General features: G+C 39.0%; 1 protein-coding gene across 5 annotated transcripts in view; it reads left to right on the forward strand.

Moving 5' to 3' along the window:
• The window catches only part of PPP3CB (protein phosphatase 3 catalytic subunit beta), a 44,623-nt gene that overhangs the window by 16,093 nt on the left and 2,790 nt on the right, over positions 1 to 25,740 (forward strand). The window contains exons 3-13 of one of the 5 annotated variants that reach the window (XM_029059572.1): positions 1,144 to 1,268; positions 3,373 to 3,484; positions 5,426 to 5,571; positions 5,869 to 6,008; positions 6,104 to 6,181; positions 6,289 to 6,383; positions 8,875 to 9,000; positions 12,316 to 12,393; positions 17,571 to 17,655; positions 21,174 to 21,271; positions 25,506 to 25,535. In XM_029059572.1, coding sequence (XP_028915405.1) covers positions 1,144 to 1,268; positions 3,373 to 3,484; positions 5,426 to 5,571; positions 5,869 to 6,008; positions 6,104 to 6,181; positions 6,289 to 6,383; positions 8,875 to 9,000; positions 12,316 to 12,393; positions 17,571 to 17,655; positions 21,174 to 21,271; positions 25,506 to 25,535 — 1,113 coding nt within the window. Of the gene's footprint in view, positions 1 to 1,143; positions 1,269 to 3,372; positions 3,485 to 5,425; positions 5,572 to 5,868; positions 6,009 to 6,103; positions 6,182 to 6,288; positions 6,384 to 8,874; positions 9,001 to 12,315; positions 12,394 to 17,570; positions 17,656 to 21,173; positions 21,272 to 21,377; positions 24,650 to 25,505; positions 25,536 to 25,740 lie in introns of those variants that run through there. The other 4 variants (XM_029059573.1, XM_029059576.2, XM_029059574.1 and 1 more) reach the window with 4 other exon arrangements.

Raw genomic sequence — 25,740 nt, forward strand, 5'->3', positions numbered from 1 at the left:
TGTGTGCAGAGCACTGTACTAAGTTGCTGGGAGAGTACAGTATAAAAGTCTCGGTTGGCATGATCCCTATCCACAAAGAGCTTAGAGTCTAGAGGGACCAGTCAGTGGTATTTCAGTCAATGGTATTTAATCAGCCCTTACTGTGTGCAGAGCACTGTACTAAGTACTTGGGAGAGTAAAATACAACAGAGTTGGTAGACTCGATCCCTGCCCACAGTTAGCTTACAGTCTAGATAGTAATAATTGTCATATATAAGCATTTACTGTGTTCTATACATTGTACTAATTGGTGGAGTAGGTACAAGTTAATCAGGTTGGACACAGACTTCCAGTCTAAGTAGGAGGAAGAATGGGCACAGAGAAATAAAGTGACTTGCCCAACATCACTCAGCAGGTCACTTGGCAGAAGGGGATTAGAACTCAGGTCCTCAGACTTCCAGACCGGTGCTTTTTCCACTAGGGCATATTGCTTCTCTTCATCTGTGCCTGCCCCTATCTCCCTCACCCTAGGTGAAGCCAATCATTCCACTAGGGTGTTTTATAACTGACAAAGTAGGATGTAGAATATTAGAAATATTTAAAGTAAGATTAAAGTGAGAACTGTAAAGTACAGCACAGACCTTTACAATATTCGAAATTAGCGGTCAGTATAGATGTTTTTGTGGGAAAGTTCTGTCACTATTTTTTAAGTCTTGGTCACTTCTTTGGGCCACGTATCACCAGAACTTTTGGTTTGTTCATTAAGAAGGCTTAGGGCAAATTTGTTTATCCTTCAGTTTTAAGCTTTCTTCACAGAAACCATAACTTTATCTTAATGTAAAAATGCCATTTTTAATAGAGTAAAAAAGTAATTCACCCCAATCAACTTAGTATTCTCAAAAATCAGCCTTTTCCTGATTTCCCTTTGAGATAAACTCCTAGGGAACACACCACAGGTTTTTCCTTTTTTATCCTTTGAATGTCAGCTTGGGACACCATTTATCTGTAAAATTTGTTGCCTGTATGATCTCATGCATGAAGAAACATGATGATAGTTCTAATCACAACCCTTTGTAGACCAAGTTCCTTCTCGGACTTGGCCTTCATACATGAGTGTTAAACATATTTTCAGTTTGGGGGTAAATAATTGTCTTCTTTCCACAGTTTGTGGTGACATTCATGGTCAGTTCTTTGATCTGATGAAGCTATTTGAAGTGGGAGGATCACCTGCAAACACAAGATACCTCTTCCTTGGTGACTATGTGGACAGAGGTTATTTTAGTATAGAGGTAACCGTATTTGTTCATTCGCGTTAAGCCTTACCATTTCTATTTTATTTATTCCTGGCTAAAGTATCTGTCCTAAAATATTTAAGTCCTCACTTTTCCTCCTTCATTGTGAAGTTTGATTTAAACAGGAACATTAAGTATTATTTTTGCTGCCTGCGAATCGGTCAAAACATTTTTTTCTCTGGATTCATCTGCCCACTTGCCCATAACTGCTATTTTTGAAAATAGAAAATGCAAACTGCATGATCAGCCGTCATCTTTGCTACCAGACTGCCCTAGCGTTCTGAGAGGGCTAATGCTATTCATTTCTCCTGACTCTCTGGATTCCTGTGAGCTAGTGGTCTGAATTCCAAGATTGCTGCGAAGGACAACTGCCCTCTCCGGCAGTCAGCTGGATTGAACTCAGTAAAATCGGATCCCCATCATTAGAAAGTGTTATAGTAATTCTTGTCTTTGTTTGGAACCTCTCTGAATGGTTTGGGTTTTACTGATTGCAGTGGCTGAGAGACAAGCTGGAATTTCCGTACCTTCTGAATCAAGCCTGTAAAGGGAAAGTGTTGCTCGCTCATTTTGAGAAGTGTAGCAGTAACCAAACAGAAAGGTGTCAAATCTGTTGACCATTACCTCTTTTGGTGCATGCAGGCCTGATTTAGGAAACTTGGCAGAGTGGTTGCCTACTGGTGTGTGTGGGCTCTCATTAAAGGACTTCACAGCTGTCCCTTAAAACAGCATTGGCTAAGTTAGGAAAGGAAGATTGTGAAAAAGGCTTAAAGTAGAAATAGGGTAGATTAGCACCAAGGCTTTCAGAAATAACCTTAATTCTTAGGTTTTTTTTTATCTTTTTAAGTCATTTTGGGGGGGATAAGAATTCTTTGACTATTTTGGTAGATCCCACCTTCTTCAAAAGTAAGTTATCTATTTGTTCATCGTTACTGCATTCAAACTGTAGTCTGTTACGAAAAGGGGAAAAAAAAATCCCTTGCCAAGAGCCTATAAAATCTTATTGAAGATTGTCTTCTTGCAAAAATCAGATAAGAGCAGAGAATGAAGTAGAATTTTGCCATTAATTAACAGCCAGTTTTCTTTCAAGCAGTCCCTCAAACTTTATTAGACCCTTTATGGTTGAAATTCTCCTAAGCACTGTCAGTGTTACAAAGAATGTGCAGATCTCCTCCACATATCTGACCTCTTTCGGCTTAGACTTGGATTTATGTCTGTTTTAATCTGGGGAGGTTGGGAAGGACTAAAACTTTGAGCATGCCTTGTTATGTCGTGTGGCCACTGCCCTACTGTGGCTTTGAGCATAATAATAATAATGTTGGTATTTATTAAGCGCTTACTATGTGCCGAGCACTGTTCTAAACGCTGGGGTAGACATAGGGGAATCAGGTTGTCCCACATGGGGCTCACAGTCTTAATCCCCATTTTACAGTTGAGGGAACTGAGGCACAGAGAAGTTAAGTGACTTGCCCACAGTCACACAGCCGACAAGTGGCAGAGCTGGGATTCGAACTCATGAGCCCTGACTCCAAAGCCGTGCTCTTTCCACTGAGCCACGCTGCTTCTCTTTGAGCATGTGCAAAGTCTGTTTATCTGTGGCCCCGGGAGACTCAGGAAGGATTGGTGTGGGCTTCTGAAGGTTGGTAAAGGCAAACTTAAGTAAATCCTTCCAAACCTTGGTTGAACAGCGCATATTCATGAGCAGGTCTACCTAGATTCCTGAAACCTAAGGTGGGCTGTGGCCAGTATAGCCAACTATGTACCCAAACTGTCTTTACAGACAGTCCTGCCCCAGAAGAACTTGGCTCAGCTCAGTCTAGAGAGTTCTGGCCTGTAGCTCCTAACCTTTTTAATCACTATGTAAAGCTAGGAATTCTTTTCTTAGGTGTGTTTTTTGCTTTCAGTGAGCTCAGAATTTAAAGAGATAAGGTAGGTTTATTTACTTGATTTTGCAATAGACGATCTTGGTGTAGCAAAACTGCAGAAGGGGCAGAGTAGAGAGTAAGCAGGGGAAAAGTTCATTTGAAAGGGAATTATTTTGTTTGAACATGTATCAGATGCTAATTTTTAAAGATTGTATTGAAACTATTCTTATTTTTAATAGTGTGTCCTGTATTTGTGGGTCTTGAAGATTCTCTATCCAAGCACATTATTTCTTCTGAGAGGAAATCATGAATGCAGGCACCTCACAGAATATTTCACCTTTAAACAAGAATGTGAGTACTGCCCTAAAATTAGGAACTTTAATAATTGTGGTATTTGTTAAGTGCTTACTGTATGCCAAGACCTGTACTAAGCGCTGGTGTAGATACAAGATAATTGGGTCCCACAGTGGGCTCACAGTCTAAGTAGAAGGGAGAACAGATTTTGAATCACTTTTTTGCAGATGAGGGGACTGAGATACAGAGAAATGATGTTCCTAAGGTCACATAGCAGACAAGTCACGGAGTTGTGATTAGAGCCCAGGTCTTCTGACTCCGAAGCCTGTGCTGTTTCCATTCCTGTAGATTCTCTCTTTTGAATAACCTGGATGATGTTGGTGAAGAATTTACTATATACTGTCTCCAAAGATACTAAATCTTTATGGGCTTCTAAAGAATCCCGTTGTAATGTTGATGTTTGACATTTAATTTTACAAAATTGTAGGAAATGTATTAGGAGGAAGGTTTCACTTACTAAAAAATTCATTTAACATGTATTGTCTATGAAAACAGAGAATCAAAGGTCATAAGTTAAAAAGTCCACCCCCCAACCAAAAAAAAAAGGAAAAGAATCTTCAATATTAGCTTAGTGTAGATTTTGGTTGGGTATCAGAAATTCCTTTTTATGTTCAGGAGTTTCTTACCAGTCAAACCTAGAGCTGGGGAAAGAGAAGAAGAGTTTGAGGGAGTGAAGGCAAGAGGACTTAGTAAGATCTGGCTTCCCCTACTTAATTGCATTTCTCCTCTGCCTCTCCTCCAAGTTTATCCATTCACTGCGGCTTCTCTCTCAACTCTCCCTAATGGTGCTTCTTGCAACCTCTCGTGATGAGGTCTTTCAGGGTTTTGATTAAAACCTTAAAGTTACAGTTCTGTAATGTTATTAGCAAATTAGCTCCTGTAAATTAGCCGTTGGTATGGATTCAAACCAACAATTCTGTAGTCTGAGATTTTTCTTCAGACCTTTGATACATAAATGATTTATCTAATGGCTGTAAACACTATTCTAAAGAAATACAAGACTAATGCCAAGGGTTATAGTGGTAGTTTTTATTGAAATTCTCATTTGCCCACAGCCTGATTTCTTTTTTTAGGCCTGGCCTTATTTCTCTCAGGCCTTGGACCTGTGGGCCTGTGCTAATTTTCATGGCTGCTTTAAATCTTGGAATTAATACCTTCAGGTAGAAGTGATTTCAGAATGTTTGATATGCTACAGAATCCCCAGGTAATAGAAAAAGAGCTATTTTTATGACCATCATTTGTGGATAGGCTTTCAAAGGAGAAAACATAACACAGTAGTAAGATATTGTGTATAGCTTTCCATTTGTTTGTGAAATAGTTTGCTTGATGAAAGGGTCTGTCCAAGTGTCTTATTGAGCTCCTGGTATACCTGATAGTCTTGTTCTACAGGGGACAGGTGACTTCTACCAAAATAGTTGGAACAAATATTTGCAGAGTTGCGTGATCCATTCTTCTTTCTCCCTGATGAGATCAGGAATGGCCTAATTATTGAGCCTAATTATTTAGGGTAGATCAAAATCAGTCTTTTTTTCCGAAAGGATGGTCTGTTCTAGTACAATGACCACTAACTCAAGGATCAAGATGGAAAACAGTAATCAGGTTATGTATATCCTACCATCTTAAATGGAGGATATTAAAGGCTATGACTGAGGGTTTTTACAAATACACTTACTCTACCTCAGCTGACATTTTCTGTCAAACCAGCATAAACTATAAAAAAATTAAAAATTCTGTCTAAACATGATTCATATCTTTGCCATAAGTTATATTTTCTAGTTGAGGAGGTCTTGTCATAAAACAATCCTTTCTTATAAATTAAAAATCTACCTCAAAGTATTTCATTCTTGTTTTGTATGTTCCTTTTACATTAAGTGCAAATTGTTTTAATTTTAATTTCTGGTAATTAAATTTCTAAGGCGTTGTACTTTTTTCATTCAGGTAAAATTAAGTATTCAGAAAGAGTCTATGAAGCGTGTATGGAAGCTTTTGATAGCCTGCCTCTTGCTGCACTTTTAAATCAACAGTTTCTTTGTGTTCATGGTGGGCTTTCACCTGAAATACACACTCTGGATGATATTAGAAGAGTAAGTATGCTCTATAGTTCCAAGATGTTTGAAGGAGGGATTTGTGATATTTGTCAGCATCTTTGCATTGTGAGAAGAGGCCGTTATTATTACTATGGTATTTAATTGCTTACTATGCGTTGAGCATTGTTTTAAGCGCAGGGGTACAAAAACAGACTATGATCAAGTCCATATTGTATTGTTATCAAAATTTTTTCAATTTGGAAAAAAATGTTTGGGCAGGCCTGAGATGGAGTAGGATTTCCTTTTCTACTCTGTTGATAGCATTTGGTGAGTAACTTTTATTTCTCTTCTCAGTTAGATAGATTCAAAGAGCCCCCTGCATTTGGACCAATGTGTGACTTGTTGTGGTCTGATCCCTCAGAAGACTTTGGAAATGAAAAATCACAGGAACACTTTAGTCACAATACAGTTCGAGGATGCTCTTATTTTTATAGGTAAGAAAAAATTTAGGATTTAGTTTTTCCCAAAGAAAATAATATTTTTCTTAAAGAAAAGCATTTCTGCACTTACAGTTCTTTTCTCTTCTCAGCTATCCAGCAGTTTGTGAATTTTTGCAAAACAATAATTTGTTATCAATAATTAGAGCTCATGAAGCTCAAGATGCAGGGTAAGAAGTTTTCTTTCTTTACCAAAATTAACACCTTAAATACAAAAGTCAAACTTAGCAACCATGATTGATGCTTTACGATGCATATTAAGCTATTTGTTTTGCAGCTATAGAATGTACAGAAAAAGTCAAACTACAGGGTTCCCTTCATTAATAACAATTTTTTCGGCACCTAATTACTTAGATGTCTACAATAATAAAGGTAAGCTGTTATTGCTAAAAAATTGTTCAACCACTTAGCATTTATTTTAAATATGAACTATTTGCTGAAAATACAAACCCCCAATACAAAATGTGAGGAGGGTAAAAAAATAAAGGAGAAAAATTTTTAATATGAAGCAGTGAATTATAAATAAAACCCACTCTGGAAGTAGTTTTATGCAGTCACCTACATAAGGAAAGCCAGACAGGAGTACCTGAAATTTATGTCTCTAATATTATTACTTCTTTTGCTTTTTATTCTTGTCTGCAGCAGTCTTCCGTTTTGAATTCTCCTTTCAGTCTTTTTAATTTGAAATGCTCATTGGTTGATTATCACCTGTCTTGTCGTATATGGCTGTGTCTAAGTTTCTGCTCTCTACCCCCAGGCTCTAGTCACAATCCTCAACCAGATATTAATGCATCAGCTCTCTGATAATTAATAGTTCACTCTGAGATTCTGCCAGTAGCTTATTTTTCCTCCTTTCCATGATTTTTTCCTCTTAATTCCCCACTTTGTCCTCTTCTCTCTTGTTTCTCCATCTTTTTCCTTAAAACTTTTTCTGGCTTCTATTCCTCCCATCACTCTTCCCCCAAAACTTGTATACATTTATTTGGAATTTATGAAGGTTGAACACACAAGCTTGATGACTGATAATGTCAGAGAGCCATAGTCTGGTTTTTCATGTAATAACCTTTTAAGTTAAGAAAATCCAAAGGCTATCTTTGCTCTCAAAAAATTCAGGAATTTAGTAGCCCATAGTACAGCTTACTGAGCCGAGATTGGTAGAAGAAATGGAGATGATTTTTTTTCTTGTGTGTGTGTGTGTGTGTTTAAAGGGACATTGAGAGAGCTAATGAGGTCAGTTTCAGATGTACTCCAGGACTTAAGAAAAGAATCAGAGAAGTTGCCATCAAATGATTTCTGCAAAATTGGTCTAGTAATTTTAGTATCAAAAGTCTAGAATTGTGCCCACCTCATATTTGTTTAATCTGTCATCAGAGAATTTTAACGAAGTATTCACAAAATCAAGCAATTCCAATCTGAAGTTATCCCAAAATATCTGCAGATGCTGATCCTTAAGACAGTTTGTAAAAATTGTCCCTACCTTCACTTTCTTTCCCTCTCTCCCCGATTCTCAGTCACTCACTCAAGCACATACACACTTTAATCATCCATGCCTTTCTGAATGAAACATTTTAAACTGGATACAAATGGAGTTCTATTTTAAGGAGAAATAAATTCAGATTTTTAGACCTGACTGGATAGAATGCAGTAATGAACTCCGGAATTGCTCCCCTAGATGGTGTTTCAGCATATATACTCAGTTTTTGCAAAGATTTGCGATTTATCAGATTTTATTATATTAGTCCAAACTTTCAGCGGGTTTAAGTGATACCACTGAAAGGGACAGCTAGACCATTGAAATCAACCAGAATTTGTTGTCTTGTCGAAACCAAATGTCCGTACACACATTTTAAGTGTTTTTTCAGTCCTTGATCATTTTGGAAATCTTTTATTTCATTTTTAAAGTTCAGGCAATTTTCTGGCTCCATTTTCCCCCTCTGTGTTAAAGCTTTCCAGTTCATCCAGAGTGCCCATTATTAGATTTAAATCACCATTCCTCCTTATAGAAAAAATGCCCAGTTTTTGCTAAATAATAATGTATATCATTTGGACTTGTGACTTAGTGGCAGCCAGAATCACAAACATGAAAATGATATACCTGTTAAGTTCATATTGTTTAGAAGTTCCATTAAGGAGGCTGCCCAATGGATTTATCAATTTTAAGAGTCCTTAAATCTTTAAAAGGCATTTAAACAATAATATTTAAATTTTAAGTGTAGCTGATGGCTGAAATAGATATCTGCTTATCCATCTTATCCTCTGCAGTGATATCAAAATTCTAAAACATTGGCAAGGAAATCTATAGTTATGACTGATCCTGGTTAATATGGGGTACAGTAAGTTTGCCCTTCTTTTCCCTTTTAAATATCCTAGGCTTTGTTTTTCCTTTTACTCTAAATAATCTAGTAAAATATGTCACTTAATTTATATTTTTATACCAGTGTCTTTGGTTTTAAAGTGTAGGGTTTTTTTTAGCTGAGGTAAAGCTAAGCAGCTTTTTCACATTGCCCACAATAGTTCTATCTGAAGGCAAGTTTGGCACTTTCTTGCCTATTTTACTTAAGCCTTAAATATCTAGAGAGTGGCCTGTTCTCAGCTTTGTCAAAAAGTAGGGATTTTCAAATGTCAGATTTGGTAGTGATATGAATACATCATTGAGAGATCAATTATTACTTCAAAAATTGCTTAAAATAATTTGGGAAATTCAGTGATATATGAATGAGTATCTGCATGCTTTGTTTTTCATCCAAAATAAGGATATCCCTCTACTCTGAAATTAAATAAGGATGGGTTTTTTTTTTCCACTTTTATGTGATTTTCATTTTCTGCTAAAGATGATGTATTAATTTTAAAACTTATTTTACAGCTGCTGTATTAAAGTATGAAAATAATGTGATGAATATTCGACAGTTCAACTGCTCTCCACATCCTTACTGGTTACCAAATTTTATGGATGTCTTCACATGGTCTCTACCATTTGTTGGAGAAAAAGGTAGTTCTGAAATAATGTTATTTTTTTGTTTCTGTTCCATTAACTGCAGTTTGCTCTGACAGGCTGCTGTTTACTGAGGAAATGAAGTGCATTTTCCATGTCCCTGTTTTCAGAAGGCACAGCTCTTCTATGGGTGTCAGTGGGGGTGGATATGAGAGCACTAAAAGATATTTTAGTAAGCTATTAACATCCCCCAAGTGAGGGTATCTGAGGGGGTGAGAGGGACCTTAAAAATAGCTTTCTGTTGACTACCAGCTGTTGGATTTTCTTTTTTATTTTAGCTTAAATCTTGTGTGAAGGAATCAAGGGTCTTCTGCATAATTAAATTCCGTTTCTGCCCTCCAAAATTGAATTCCTACAATAGCTTAAAAACACTCATGATTCGGTTGGTACAGGGAAACACAGGATATGCCATAAAGCTTTTATTTATCACTTGATATGAAAATGCTGTTTTGTGAAGTTGTAGTGGTAATTTAATTCTTCAATAATTTAAGGAGTATATTCCTGTAGGTACTGTGATTAAGTGTAGTTTTTAAAAAGTATAATTAGGTTTATTTAACTTGTGTTAAGGGTCCTTCAGAATTCCCAAAACTTTGTTTTCAAAGATTTCTCTTGTTCCCTTGAATGTTTCATTCCACCCCCCCCTTCCAGCCCCACCAAGATGGGCCCCAGTTTTCTCCTGTGAGGAAAAAAAAAATTGAGAGAGATCTGGCAGCAATGTGTTGTCTCATTACCCTCTGCCACTCTGCACATTTTTCTCACCTTTTTCATGTTATACAAAGTTTCCATCTTCACAAAATGTGTTTCTAGGATATATTTCTTCAAAGTTACCCTTGGTGCTGTTTCCTTAATGACATAGCTAACGTTCAGAACTGTGTTTAGCAGCCTTTTACAGATGAAATCTTAGTCTTTAATTCTTTATAGCTTCAGCATCAAGCTAAAATGAAGATAGGGTTACCTACCATGGCATGTTTGACTGGGGCCTGTTAAGGTTATGGGATGAAAATGATACATTACAGTTATAGCGTTCTATCTTTGGGCAGTAAGAATAGTTCAATCATAAAATCACAGAGCTAGAAGGGATCTCAAAGAGTCATCATCTTTTTTTCTCCTTTCTTCGAGGCAGGACTCAAACTTAAATGATTTTATTCTGATAGACTTTTTATTTACTTAAAGTTTTCTGTATAGATGTGTGTGGTCACCAAGTTCTTTTTGTTTAAATAAATTCTGCTGTAAGCAAGTATATTGCTCATGAATTTCTGCACCAACCTCTTTATCGATCTCCTGTCTCTAGCCCTTCACCACTTCAGCCTGTCATAATACCAAGAATCAGTAATCATTTGTAACCATTCGTCAGATTAATCTGATATCAGATTAAAGCTCTTGACCATAGGTTTCCAACCTATGCCGTCTCTCATGCCTGTCTGCACCTTACCCTCACTACCCCTTGGTTCGTGGCCTCTGGGCAAACCTCTCCATTTTTCCCCTTACCAAATTCTCATGCTTCTGAGATGTTTCAAACTTGGCTCTCTTCTCACTCTCCAGTTCCTCCAAATGTCTTTCTCGCTCCTTCTCAGCAAAACATAACCCTTCCTTCCTGCCTTTAAACTGCGTATTAAAATCTCACTATCTCCATGAAGCCTTTAACATTAATATTTCCTAATGTCCCTGTCTGCCCTAGCTACCTGTGCACTTAAACTTTTTTTTTGTTATCTCCTTGTATTGCATAATAAAAAGTGTAGTTGAGACTGCCATTCAACCGTAAGAGGGACCCAAAAGAGCTTGTAATTCAATACAGGGTTTGCAGCCTTTTTTAGGAACCATACCTATGTATCCTTAAAATTTCACTCCCCACTTCCCACCCGGTTTCGAGTATACCACTCCCTATTACATCCCTTCTCCTGACATATACATTTACGCAGTGGAATGTTCACCAGAGCAGTAGCAAACAGATGAAAAGAGAAATTGCCCTTGACTCCCCAAAGTCTCATTGTGCTTGGTCCTCTGTTATTTGCAGGTTTTATGTGATGGCAGTAATTTTCCATAATTTTTGTTGTCTGTCTCCCCCTTCTAGACTGTGAGCCCATTGTTGGGTAGGGATTGCCTTTATCTGTTTCCGAATTGTACTTTCCAAGCACTTAGTACAGTGCTCTGCACATAGTAATCGCTCAATAAATGCGATTGAATGAATGAAGTCTCGCCTGTGTGACAGCAGCAGCTCTTGGTGGGCTCTCTAAGGAGGCCAACAAGGAGTTCCTTAGTAGCAGGAGCTGTTGCAGTTGTTTGCCAAATGGCCATAACCATTTCCAAAATTTTGAAGTATCTCCAGGTGTACTTTTACTCCGAAAACCTAGATCTAATGAATGCCTGGTTAATGCAAGGGAGAGGGAGAAAGAACACAGGTCACCATCTCCTTTTATTTACTTGAAGACTCTTGTTAAGTCACTTACATAACCTTCTTCAAGCTAAATAGCCCCCGCTTGATTTTTCCTCCCACATGCTCAGTGTTTTTGGACTCATTATAGCAGTTCTTATGTTGGGGTATTTTTTTCCTCATGATCTTATAAAAGTGTTTGTGTAAATGGCCTCTTGCCCAGTCTTTCAGTCAACGAGGTTCCAATCAACTCTCGACTACAGGTTCAAAGACCCCAAGAAGGTAGGTTAATTGTGGCAGAAATCCAAGGATTTGGATCCTCCCTAGGGTAGTTCCGGGAAACGGGAGGTTCACCCAGCTTTGGACCTGAACCTGCTCAGTGTGTCTGGGATCAGTCTGGTCTTCCATGAGTCTTTTAGACCAGAAGTAAGCTAGGGCCAGGTTGAGGGTGAACTCCTGGAACTGGGTTTGAGTGGCCTCTTGGGGGTGGAGAGTGGAGAGGACACATCAAATTTAAACAATAGTCGTGAATAGTAATTTTCAAATGGATTAAGCACTTACTAAGAGCTAAGCACAGTGATAGAAGGTAAAAAAGTATCATATTCATGGATGGAACATAGACCTTTTCCCACTTGGGGCTCACAGTTTACATTATCTCCATTTTACAGATCAGGTAACTGAGTCCCAGGGCAGTCTAAGTGACTTGCCTAAGGTCACACAGTAAGTAAATTGGATCAGGAACCAGTCTCCTGTCTCCCAGTTGTGTGCTCTCTCCACCAGGCCATAACCCAGGTATCAGAAAAAATATTTCTGGATTGAAAAGCCATCAGCAGAGCAACAGCTATCTGGGAATTGAAAATGGATTAGCTGTTTTGTATGAATGAATTACACTCTTCTTTTCATTCTTGTAAGTAGCTAATTATAATTTTTCACCCATATAGTTACAGAGATGTTGGTAAATGTTCTGAGCATTTGTTCTGATGATGAGTTGATGACTGAAGGTGAAGACCAATTTGACGGTAAGAAATATTATTTTTATTATTTGTGTTATATTAAGTGCTCAGGCTCTGCTTGTAATGCAGCCATCCCTGTTACAGTCTTATTTTAGTGATCTTTTGTGATAGAGATATTGAATTTTGAATCCAGGGGTTTTGGTTTTTTTTTTTTTTGCATCCAACCTCTCATTTTGAGATAATGTGTAACTTACCATAACTTAAACATCTCTCTTCCCCTCTCCTGATTTGGTAGAGCTCTGAAAGGCCATTTCAGTGTACAGTTAGATAAGGACAGATCCAATTATTTAGCATTCATCGAGGATCTTTAGTGTGTTAAGATGCCTTTTTGTTGAAAAGATGTGAAAGATTCAATGAAAACAAAATATTTACATAAGTACACCAAAATTCAAATTAAAAATATTTCATAACTGATACATGTTTGCATTACCATTTTATCACATAACTATTGGGATTTTTATTACTTTTAAAATGTTTATTGTTTTAGACAAGTTTTTATATTTGGGAAACATAATGCAGTATGTGTTATTCCCTGGGGAGGTTATGCTTTCAGTGCTTTTCTGCTTACCACTATTTTCATGGGACCAATTAAGAATACTAATCAAGTATGCTAGTATGTATTAAAAAAAAAATTGCTGGTGTCTGGAAGCCTGAATATACACCCATGAATAATGATAGAAAGGATACCATTTACACTTTTCCATGTGGGTGGATTTGGGAAAGAAAGGAGAGAAGGAGTAAGGGTGAACCAGGAAGAGTGAAGCTTTCTGGAGGGTTCACGGAGTGGCCCAAGAATGAGGACCACCAAGTCCCATTGAATGCAGTGCATGTGATTCACAAAGAATGTTGCCCTTTGTTGCCCAGCCCCCTGGCTACAGCCACCTCTTTTGCCAAAAATCAAAATCATTTTTCCAGAAAATCATTTGTATTGGTGAGATCCCAACAATCATGTGGTCTGTTTGAAAGAAAAGTGTTGTTAAGACCTGTTACCTTCAGCAGTCACATTTCTATGGAACATAAAATCCTTGAATGTATGTTGGCTCTTCCTGTTTTAAATGTCAGGCAAGTGGTTTATTGCATTTTACTTGAACATAATGGTGCACAATAAGAACTTATTCATCCAGACCCTACTCATCCAAATTTGTCCTAATTTGGATTTCTTTTTTCCCTCCTCTCTGTGGTTGCCGAGTAGCGATTGTCCCCAGAGAAGAATGCATTTGATTTACCGTGTAGCTTGCAGAGCCTCTCTTAAACTACAGGGGCAAGGGGCAGTGGGGGGAGGATAATATAATGTATTATATCTCTTTGATGGTATGAGAGCAGAATCTCCAGTTACCCCAAGCGTATTTATTGGGAGTCCGCAAAGCCTAATGGAAAGAGCATGGGACTGGGAATCAGAGGACCTGGGTTCTAATCTTAGCTCCGCCACTTGTCTGTTATGTGACCTTGAGCAAGTCATTTTACTTCTGAGCCTCAGTTCCCTCATCTGTAAAATGGGAATGTACCTATTCCCCTTCCTACTTAGACTGTGAGCCCCATGTAGGACCTGATTATCTTGGTTTTTTCCTGCAGTGCTTACTACAGTGTTTGGCATGTAGTAAACACTTAACAAATATGACTATTATTTATTATATTTAAAGTGTGAGTTAGCGACAGACCAGTGTAGACATCAAGAAGTTGTGCTTAAACTTAGAAGCAGCTTGGCTCAGTGGAAAGAGCCCGGGCTTGGCAGAGGTCATGGGTTCTAATCCTGGCTCTACCACTTGTCAGATGTGTGACTGTGGGCAAGTCACTTCACTTCTCTGGGCCTCAGTTCCCTCATCTGTCAAATGGGGATTACGACTGTGAGCCTCACGTGGGACAACCTGATGACCCTGTATCTCCCCCAGCGCTTAGAACAGTGCTCTGCACATAGTAAGCACTTAACAAATACCAACATTATTATACACCACAGGCCCACAACATATCCCTGGTGCCACATACAGTTTTTAAAGCTTCATTTTTAAAAACACTTCATATTTTTCATTAATTCAGATTGAATTTACCCGTCCACCTCAACCCTCTTTAGTCTAAATTAGTTTGGGTTTTTGATACTTCAAGTGTAGGATACTTGAAGAATATGCATTGCTGTGGGTTGGTTTTTTATAACATTTCTACAACTAGGTAAATAACACTTGGCATTTTGGTTGGTCATTAATCTTTTTCTCTATAATCTATTTTATAGCATATTCTGTTTTAAGAAAAATAATTGACAAATAAGCAGTTTTTTGTTGCATGTAAAGTAGATAACATAATTAGACGAGAGCAGTGTCATCTTTTTACACCAGTTTCACAACAGTGTTGAATGGTAATTGCCATTACCCAGTCTAGAAAAGCATAATGTTTTTTGAATGTTCAAATGGTAGTAGCATAATGAAGTATTTAATAGAGGACAGTTTTGAATAATTTAAATAATAATTATTTGAGGAGGAGTGTGTTCAAGTTTTTACAAAACTGGAATTTGGAATTACATTGCGCTGGGGGTCTTGGAATATCTGGGCAGCCGACTGGTGGGTGTAGGAAGTTTTGACACAATCACATCTACCCACTCTTACCAGTTTTGCTGCATGTGCCATTCTGCAACAAATGTCTCCAAAGCTCCGAGAATGGGTTGTTGAATATTCAGAAAGCACATACTGTTATTCTTCAGAGCAGTTAGGACTTTTGCCATTAAAGTTCAAGAAATGATTTGCTTGAGGTGTTTTTCTTTTGGTGGAATTTTTTTTGCCCACTTTGACAATAGTGTAAGGTTTACCATTAGGAAAGAGTGATAAAGAATTTCTCCCTCTTTTTCCTGTACACCACTTAGAACCAAAATTTTACCTTAGAGATTTTTGATCATTAGTGTTTGTTCACAGTCCTATCTGTTTATATTACCTGTGAGTTAAAATGTACTGCTAGGCTCTTCTATGTGGGAAAATCTGATAGTTCGTGGCAAAGTCTTGTGTATGTTTTTACATGTGTCTCCTTCCCTTTAATGATTTCTTCCATCAAATACTGATACCAATTATGTCATATACATCATTGTTTGTCCTGTGATGCTAAGTAAATCATCTAAATTTAAAAAATTTTCTCTTCAGAGTTGACATGTTAGCATCCCATTTTATTCATCAGTTTCTACAGGAAAGCATTCTTTCAAACAAGAGCTTTCCATTTCTTCCCTTTTGATCATATTCATTCTTCAGTACCACTGACAAGTAAAATATCTGTCTTTCTTATTTTTCTCACCCATCCTTTTCTCCATCATTCACTTCCTTTTTTATGGACTGTCCATCTGAAGAACGACTCATTTATGGCAATAGAAAAGGTACAGACCAGACAGAGGAATATTGTTTTGAAATATGACTTCATAAGTGATTGTCATGGTCTTGTAAGTCAGCACATTCGCCCAGTGGTGCTTATTTAGAATTCTCTTTATTGGAGATGTGCTAATAAACTGACCACAATTGGCATTTTATGATTATAGAGTCATATTCCAAGATATCTGTCTTTCTGTGCATGGAAATATTTCTCCCTTTTTCATTCCTCTTGTATTTATATTTCATTCTTTTACCTACATGTAATACTTCATATTTTTACCTGCATGGATAGGGAGCGTTCAATCATGTGGTCTATTCCCAGAATAGTTTTATTGTGGATACTTACGTTTGTCGTATGCATGATGTGATTATAAACTGGCCTGAGATTCTGACCTGTTGAAATCCTGTGCTTTAGTCCAGTGAGGTTTTTTTGTGTGTTTGTGGAAAACGTCTTTCGTATACAATTTCGTTTTCCAAATCTGTGTATATAAAGTTAGCAAAATTACCAAGTTACTCTTTCAAAATAGGTACACCTTCGCCAAACTATCTTATTTTTCTTTGTCAATTAAAATTTCTAAAGCAAATTTGTAGAAGATAATTTTAGTAATTACTTACCAAGTAATGCTAGTAAATAACCTCATTATTTATGTTTCCGTTAAATATTAAAGTAATAATGAAGGTGAAATAGGTTATTTTGGTAATAGATCTAATATACTTTAGTTCTCTATAAACACTGAATAATTTACATGAAAACAGGTCATTTCTATTTCGGGAATCAGAGTTCTTCCAAATTTCTTTGAAAGAGCTCTGCTTTCAGCTTGAATTTGAATTATCTGGGTTCGAAAGCTTTTACATTTTTCATTGAAAAGTTCTAGTCTAGAAAACGAAGACTAGTCACAATTGTACTAGCCAACCTCCTGTGCCGGGTTTGCCCCCTGAGCCTTTCTTTCCCATCTCCCCAGTCACAGGTCAGAGTGAGGCCACAGTTCACTTCATAATGCCAAAGCATTTGGGAGTTGTGCTTTTGAATTAGAATAGCTTCTGATTATTACGTTGCTGAGGCAGGAGGGAGTTCATTTTACCAGGGCTGGGTTAAGGACGGTTTTGCCCAGAGGTAGAGGAGTGGACAAGGTGACCTCTGAAGTCTCTCCCAGCCAGAGAATTTGTTAATCCTGTACCACCAATTAGTAATAAGGACAACTCACCTCTGAACCAGATGCTGTCCTCAAGTGTTGTGCATACAGAAGTCACCTTGTAAATATCAGATAGATCAATAAACAGTTGATCAGAGCAGTGTACTAAGCACTTAGCAGAGTATCCTTGTCCACCCCATTCAGTTTACTAATGTAGGGAGGATGAAAATTAATCTGGTCTCTAGCTCTAGTATTGTAGAACACCATTGTTCTCCTGAGACAGAATACATAATTTATAGTTTGGTGGTGTTTAGGATCTTTTGGCCATAGAGCAGAAGTCATGGCAGATGTTTTCATCTTATAAATCCCTTCATTAATTCCAGTTTGTGCTTAGCAGACCACATTGAGACTAAACTGGTTCTGTCATGACAAGATGGCTGACATTGGCACTTTTTCTGTTGATCATTTAATAGCATGAGAGTGGGCAGGTTTATGAAATTTTCTGTTACTTTATTGAACAAGTGATATTGTGCTGGCAGAGTTGAACCTAGAGAGAAATAGCGTCTCTGCAGAATGGCATCACAGTCAGTTTGCAGTAGTCAAGGAAATATTAGGGGAATTAGTGCAGATACAGATTCGTGTTGAAAAGTTATGAATTACAGAATTTTGTGGATGACCATGAGCTTGAGATTTATTTTTATTCCATTGAAAGTAGGTACAGCGGCAGCGCGAAAAGAAATAATCCGAAACAAAATCCGTGCAATCGGCAAGATGGCAAGAGTCTTTTCTGTCCTCAGGTAATGATTTATTTTCACTGTTGCATATAGACCTGTATGATGCTCCGCTCGTAATATATGTGTTAACTAAACTTGAATATCTTGGGCTTATCTTTGAGAAGTGGTAAGGTGGCCTCTGATAACCATAGCTGCTCATATAGCTTAGAAATGGGTCTGGGCCACAACTCTGAGGACAGGTGGGAGACTGCACAAGATCTTCTGGCCTGGGGTTGTTGGGTCAGAGTGACAGCAATATTTATTTATCGTCTGCCTCCTGAGAACAGAGTACCAAACTAAGTGCTTGGGGAAAGTACAATAGAAGCAAGGTACATAATGATGGCTTTCCAGTTCTTTAAAATCTAACGGATGAGGAACTGTGATCTTACAGGGTACGATAGGCAGGCTTCTGGGCTCCATCTGACATTCAAAGGGTAGGGGCTGAAAGGAAAATTGGAGCCAGGGCGCCTTCAGGTGGATGAAGAACCCAAGAAAGTCCCGAGACACAAGAGGGCCCAAAGGTGAGGCAATATGTTGTAGGGGAGGGATGTCCACAGAGGTGACGGACGTGGCACAAGGTCCCGAGACCCTAGGGTAAGCTAGGCCTCACGGGGGCCGGCGAAGATGGCAGAAGTTGCAAGAGATACCGGGCTGGGTCTGGAGCCGAGACCCAAACATTGTTCAGGTTGTTTGCCAGTCATGGGGGAGGGGGAAGAGAAAGAAAGAGGAAGAGCTTGAGAAGCAGGAACTGAAAGTTTCTTGACTTTGGCTCTTCCTGGATCTTCCTCCATTGGCAGGAGTAAAAACTTGGGGCTAAATGTGAAGTATGACCAAAGTGAGTTTTAGCTTTTTATATGCTTTAAGATTAGGAATAATTGTTTTTTCGGGCCAGATAACCGGTTTGGTTCCTCTTGACCCCAGAATGCAATAAATTAAATTTGCTACTGAGAAGCCTTGTATTTCTGTATTTAAAATGACATTTAAGTCCCATTTGGTGCAATCCTGTTTGTGATGGAGTTACGCTGTCTGTATTAGTAGGAATAATAGCATTTATTTAGCACTTCCTTTGACCAAAGCACTTCGCTAAGCACCGGGAATGAAATGTACAAATGAAGGGTAGACATGGTCCCTTACCCCCAAGGGGCTCAGGATCTAAGAATGTTGGGGGAAGTTGGGGTAGTTGGTGACAGACATGTAAAGAAAGGCAAACAAAAATACAAAAGACAAATGTAAGGACAAGCATGAATGGAGCAGCAGGATTTCAGGTTCGTCACAGCTGTGGTTCAAAGGGTTGACCTCAACATTCTCAAAATATGAGGAGGACTTGCATGGCTAATGACTGAGTCTCTCCCTGTGCCGAGGCAGGCATTTATGGGAGGCCGGGTATCACTGGGGAAGGGCAGCGTGGGTGGCTTCGCGTGACTGCTGACGTTCGAGTCCTTTCCTGGGGTGAAACGTGGGTTAATGTATTCCGAGTCAATCGATCGTATTTATTGAGCACTTACTGTTTGCAGAGCACTGTACTAAGTGAGTAAATGCAACAGAGTTGGTACATATGGTCCCTGCCCACAATGAGCTCAGAGTCTACAGGGGGAGACAGACAGTAATATAAATAAATAAATGACGGATGTGTACAGCAGTGTTATGGGGGGCTGAGGGGTGACTAAAGGGAGCAAATCAGGGTGACGCAGAAGGGCGTGGGAAAACCAGAAATGGGGGCTTAGAGAAGGTCTCTTAGAGGAGATGTACTTTCAGTAGGCCTTTGAAGGCAGGAAGAGCAAATGTCTGTCGGATATGAAGAGCGAGTACACCCCGGGACAGAGACAAGATGTGGGCGAGAGGTCGGCAGCGAGAAGGACAAGATTGAGGTACAGTGAGTAGGTTGGCGATAGAGAGATTTTTGCTCAATCAGTAGATTTAGTGAGCCCCTTCTCTGTGCAAAGAACTGTTATCAGCAGTTGGGAGAGTTCACTAGAATTATTAGACATGATCCCTGCCGTGTGGAGGAGCTTACAGTGTCGTGGGGTAGATCACTATGCCTGGTCATCATTCTCATCCTTGTGCTTTGGGCACTGAATGCTAGCGTACTGGACCTGGCATTAGGCAACCCTGGTGTCCACTGTAAGATTCTAGATCCACCTCCCTCTGTCCACCCTCTCTCTTTTCCCTCACCTTGATACAACCTTTTCTGTGCACTTTAGATGGGTAGGCTTGCTCAAAGGTTTACAGCTAATGGGATTTGGATCGCATTGATTGCAATAAGAAAAATATCTAGAAGAAAAAACCTAGTGGGGGTTTAAGGGCAAGGATATTAATTTATTCCCATTTTGTTTTATTCTCTGACCTCCACTGAATTAATTTTTTTTTGAGGCGATAAGGATTTTTCTGCGCTTTTATTTTGGTGGGAGTCATTTTGAGCCACGACTAAAGGCCCAATGCCTCAGAGTCACAAAAGTATCACGAACAATCATGAAAAGCAAACTCTTCATCCCTCTCCCCTCCCAATCAATAACCAGAATATGGCAGGTACACCCCCACCCCACCCCCTCAGGCTTCATACTACTTTGAAGTACTTCTCAAGTTCTGGGATCCTAGGCAAGCTTTGATCCCAGGGAAGCAGTGTGGGCTAGTGAAAAGAGCACTGGCCTGAGAGTCAGAGGACTTGGGATCTAATCCCCGGTCTGCCCCTTGCCCGCTGTGGGGATTTGGGCAAGTCACTTCACTTCTCTGGGCCTCAGGTTCCTTATCTGCAAAATGGGGATTTCCTGTTAGACCGTGAGCCCTCCGAGAGACAGGGACTGTGTTGAATTCCCACCTGTGTATTTTCTCCCAGCGGTCAGTACAGCACTTAATAAATCCTATTAGAACTATTACTGCTGCTCCTGCTTGGACTGTGAGCCCCATGTGGGACAGAGACTGCGTCTGACCCGATCACCTTGTATCTCCCAGCGTTGAGTGTGGTGTCCTGCTCAAAGCTAGCGCTTAAAAAAAACACCACAATCAGGTATTATTCTCATCTCCCTATCGGGTGAGAGCTGTGGATGAGCCTCCACCACCACGGGCCCTGGCATGTTGATTTAAGGAGAGGAGGTCAGAAGTAATAGTGTAGAGTAATCTTTCCCTTTGAAAGCGGCTGAGGACAGCGAATCTGTTCTACTACTGAGAGCTCACCTCCTCCAGGAGGCCTTCCCAAACTGAGCCCCCCTTTCCCTCTTCTCCCCCTCCTCCCCTTCTTACCTCCTCCCCTCCACACTGTGCTCATCTGTATATATTATTTATTACCCTACTTATTTTGTTAATGAGGTGCATTTCTCCTTGATTCTATTTATCTTGATGATTTTGTTTTCATTTTGTTCTGTTTTGCTTTGCTATTTCCCCCATTTAGACGGTGAACCTGTCATTGGGCAGGAATTGTCTCTATCTGTTGCCGGATTGTACATTCCAATCCCTTAGTACAGTGCTCTGCATGTAGTAAGTGCTCAATAAATACTATTGAATAAATGAATAGTATGTAATGTTTTGGTGTCCGTTCTCTGCCCTAGGGAGGAGAGTGAAAGCGTGCTGACACTCAAGGGTTTGACTCCCACGGGAATGTTGCCAAGTGGAGTGTTGGCTGGAGGACGGCAGACCCTGCAAAGTGGTAATGATGTTATGCAACTTGCTGTGCCTCAGATGGACTGGGGCACACCTCGCTCTTTTGCTAACACTACACATAATGCATGCAGGGAATTTCTTCTGCTTTTCAGTTCCTGTCTCAGCAGCTGACGCAGGCACCCGGTGTTGCGTGTTTAGTCGGCCAGTGTCCGACCGATACCTGACCAGGGTATAAAACTAAGAAGCCAGTATTAGAACCGAGAAATCACCGTCAGCCCCTCCGACTTTTATCAGAGGATTTAGATTAAGCTCGTGCCATCGTCCCGGGGCCATTTGTGATCGATGATCTTTCGTGGTTTATTTATACATTTATTTATCTGGATTATTCAAAGTTTGCACTGTGCTTTAGAGCCTGAGCTGTGAAATATGAAGACCAGTGCCTAGTCATTTGGGGGACACTCAGAATGCAGAAATGGAAATGTGATTCCCAGTCTTTTGTTGTTTGCTTTTAATTTATGTAACTGTATTAGACTGTGCTTGTTGTTTTCGTTGGAAAACTTCCCATGCTTCTAGTGCTGAGATCCACGCTGGGCCCTAGAGCATTACTATGCACTTCACTTGCAGATCGATTTGTGCGAGGTTTTGTACCCTGGGTAAATGATACCAAAATTTGTTTTCTGTGGTGTTTGTCGAACGTTCTATGTATAATGGACTGTCTCTGTAACATGCTGTTTCCTTCCTCTGCAGATGTAGCTGCTTTCTTAAAATCTGTCTGTCCTTCTCTAGGTATAGCTGTTATGTCTGTATAAGTATGTTTAATTAAACTACTCTTTCAGACCTTTGTTTGTCTCTTCATGTAGAAGCAACCCCGCAGCACCTCGTTTCGAGGCCAGCTGCGTTTGCTACTGCACATTGTGTAACTGAGTAGATGTTCAGTTGTTGTTATAAAGTAAGTGGAGAATAAAGGGGTTGAATTTAAATCCTGTAAGTCAAAATGAAAGGGTGTTTATCAAGTGTGCCTATATTTTTGCATGAAAATAAAAAGAATTATATATAAAGCATTCCTGTAATCTGGCTCATTGAATATCTTATAAAAACTAATTATTTTCTGAGTTGGTGAAAATACCGAATCAGCTTTTTAGACAGCCCATCACAGATTAAATAGGTATCAGAGAAGTGAGGTGAATTTTACAGGATGTATCCAGTGACAAAGTCCAGAATTGAATTTCAGTGATTGGACAGCAGAAAAATAGATCTGGAAGGAAATGGGCTTGCCGCCATCTGTTAGCCAACCCCGTTGCGAGATCCTGCAGGAAACATTGCTTATATTTCATTAGGAACGATAACTCTGGAAGCATTCTGTAAATTAGACAAGATTTTTAAATTTTTTAAAATCAGAATTAGATCCATTGAGTTAGTAATTGATTGTTTAAAAATAAGTTATTTTCACACTTTGGTTAAATGTTTCCATTCAATTTCATTTTCATTTTGAGACTTCCTTAATGACCACAAATATAAAAGCTCCTTTTTATGTATAAATTGTTTTTCCCCACAACACAGTTATATGTACTCGTAGCTTGTACCTGTCCTAGTTTTGTATGTGTTTTGTCTACAACAACAGTAATGTGTGTGATGGGTCCATCAGAGTTGTTTTTGAAAGCATACACATCTCTAATTTTAGTTGGTATTTGCATTCTGAATCATTTTTACAAGGTTGCAATATCAATTTTCATTAAAGTCCTGTTTTCTAGGACAGCACTGTTCTGTAAACAGTAGAAAGAAGAGCAAAGTTTTTGTGGGGTTTATGAGTTTGTTGCATTATAATAAGTGGAGAAGGCTCTGAACATTCAAAAATAAATAATAGTAGACTATATTTCTTCAGCTTGATTTGTATTTAGCATCCTTCCTCCTAAGAACCCCAGAAAGAGAAGCTGAAGACCAAATAAAATGAGAGAGTTGACTGCCTTACTGATTCATGGATCCAGAAAATTATTGATAGCATCTCTTTGTAGAAATGAATTTAAAAGAGGTTTTTACATAATGTACAAATTGAACCAATCAGGTGATTTTTATTCAAGAAAAAGCAAAGTAGTACTATTATTTATTTGATTTCACGTTCCGGTGCAGACTCTGTCTTCACTAGAACCTCTGTTGAAGACATGACAAAAACTTTCTCAGTAATGTCACAGTGCTTCCACTTATCCAGCCATTGGGAACTTTAAGGACCACAGTTTGATGTAGGACTGTCTCAGAGTATATTTGTGGTTTGAAAGAATAGATAAGTGAAAATGAGCAGAGGTTAAGTGATCAGAAGAGAAACAACAAAATGTCTTATGGGATGTTTAATCATGAAAAAGCTGTCTTCTTTTTGACTTCTTATTTACCATGGCGTTTCATACATCTACATGTATGTCTCAGTTCAAAGTAGTTTGCTTTATTATGGTTGGTACAAGACTGCAACAAATATAATTTGATTTAGGAAATGGTGAATGTATACAGTATGGAAATATAAAGCGATTAAGAAAATATAAAATTTCACCTTTTAAGAGTTTGACGTTTTACTTACAGATTTCTTTTTACCATCGATATAATTAAATAATCCATAATTCCAAGAGTAAATGGCACTTTGATCATTATCATATTTGCTTTTCTATAATGATATGACAAGTTATGAGTAGTTTTTTTTTTTAATAGCAACACTTCTGTTCCTCAAAGACAACTAGGAAAATAAGCCCTTTAGAAGTTAATTGCTTGAGTTTTCCGAATCTCTGGAGGACCACTTTCTGATTTCTCTCTTCAAGGGTATCCTCTAAGTGGGCCACACTTCATTTTAAAATTGTAACAAATGTAAATTTAGCCGTAAGAACTATAAAGTGTCCCTCTGTTTAAAAGTCATGATTTGGCATCTAGCTTCATTTGTTTTTCGTCTTTTACAGTTCAACAGTCAGTGTTCTTTCCCAAGATAGTCACTCCGTTTGAGAATCACTGTAACGCCCCGATAACTTTGCCATAACTTTTGATTTAACGTTACGTCTACAGAGTGTTTTTACCATCACCAAATTGTCACTCCCAAGACTTCTACTTTACACACCTCTGTACAAGTAGCCCTAGTGAAAGAGATGCTCAGAAACTGCTGTATTTTAAGCATTTGTGAACAAACTCTTGTACTAAGCATTTTCACCGAAGGTGGGTATGGTGCAACAGTCCCGGTGTTACAAAGTTGTCGGCTTTCTATAGCCTACTGCTCTAACTTGCGGCTAGAGCAGCTCCTTGAAAGGATTTTTATCACCCAAGTGATCCAGAAAAAATGCCTTGAGGTAAATTGCTCAGCTCAAGTCCCCTAAAATTCTTTAAAGCTTAATGCTAGACAGTGGATGTGTACCTTTTTTTTTGAGTGTAGATGGCGTCCCATACATCTACATCATTAGATATGTGAAATACCCAGCCCAGATTTTCACTGGAGAATTGTAGGGGTGGTGCAGGAACTTTGCCCTGCTCCCTCCTCTCTTCTCTTCTGAAGGTGCAGGTAGCCAGCAAAAGAGGCAGGAATGAGCTCACAAAACATGGATCACAATGACACGACCAGATAAAACGGCAGCAGGCTGTTGCAGAAACGTTTGAAACTTCTGTGTTGCTTTTGTAAAGACAGCAGGAGCCTCCGTGTTTTCTCCCGGAACGTTGCTGCATGGTCGATTTCTACATAGCAAGGCTTACAGTGGCTTGAATGTTCCAATTTCAAGTGTGCTTTTTGCCAGTAGTCTCCTCTAACCGGTACCGTCACTGCCCTTTAGAGCTGAGAGGGTGGGGCAGCCTAGTGGAAGAAATGATATTTCACCCCGTGAATTGGGGGAGCCAGCTGGATATGAAATAGAATAAAGCAGGAAATATCAAGTTTATCGATAAAACCCTGGCATTCGATTTACTCAAAACTCCCATCTGAGAACATAATGGAATCCGATATTTTCATTTAAACGGTTTGACTCTTGACATCGGATTTAAGACCTGCACTCAGCACTGGAGGGAGCTGGGGTGGGAGCTCAGTTGCTTCAAAGAAACAGATCTCCCTGTTTATGAACTCCTGAGCAGTGGTGTCAAAATACCGTGTGTAACTAATGCATGTAAGCGGTGGGAGTGTCTTTTCTCGGGAGAAGCGTATTAATCGTCTAGTGTGGGATATTGTGATAAATATTTTTAAGTTGATCATTGCCTTTTCTGCTGTACGATATGACCCTTCTCATCTCTCTCATTCATTTTGCATGCCTCTGCTCACTTCTGTACAGCCACAGTTGAGGCAATTGAGGCTGAAAAAGGTACGATCAGAGAGTCCTTTCGAGGGGCAGAGATCTGTGGTGTTCGGGTGGGCATCAGAAATGTCCTGTGTGGGTGTGTCTTACTTTCAGCTTGCATAACCAGATGAATCACACTTGCTGACTCATTGTCTTTACCCATAACATCCATTTCTTTCCGTGAGGACCTTTGTCCGGAAAATGCTTTTTTTCTTTTCTTAATACCGTG

Source organism: Ornithorhynchus anatinus, chromosome 3, assembly GCF_004115215.2.
Source record: "Ornithorhynchus anatinus isolate Pmale09 chromosome 3, mOrnAna1.pri.v4, whole genome shotgun sequence".
NCBI classification, from domain to species: Eukaryota; Metazoa; Chordata; class Mammalia; order Monotremata; family Ornithorhynchidae; genus Ornithorhynchus; species Ornithorhynchus anatinus.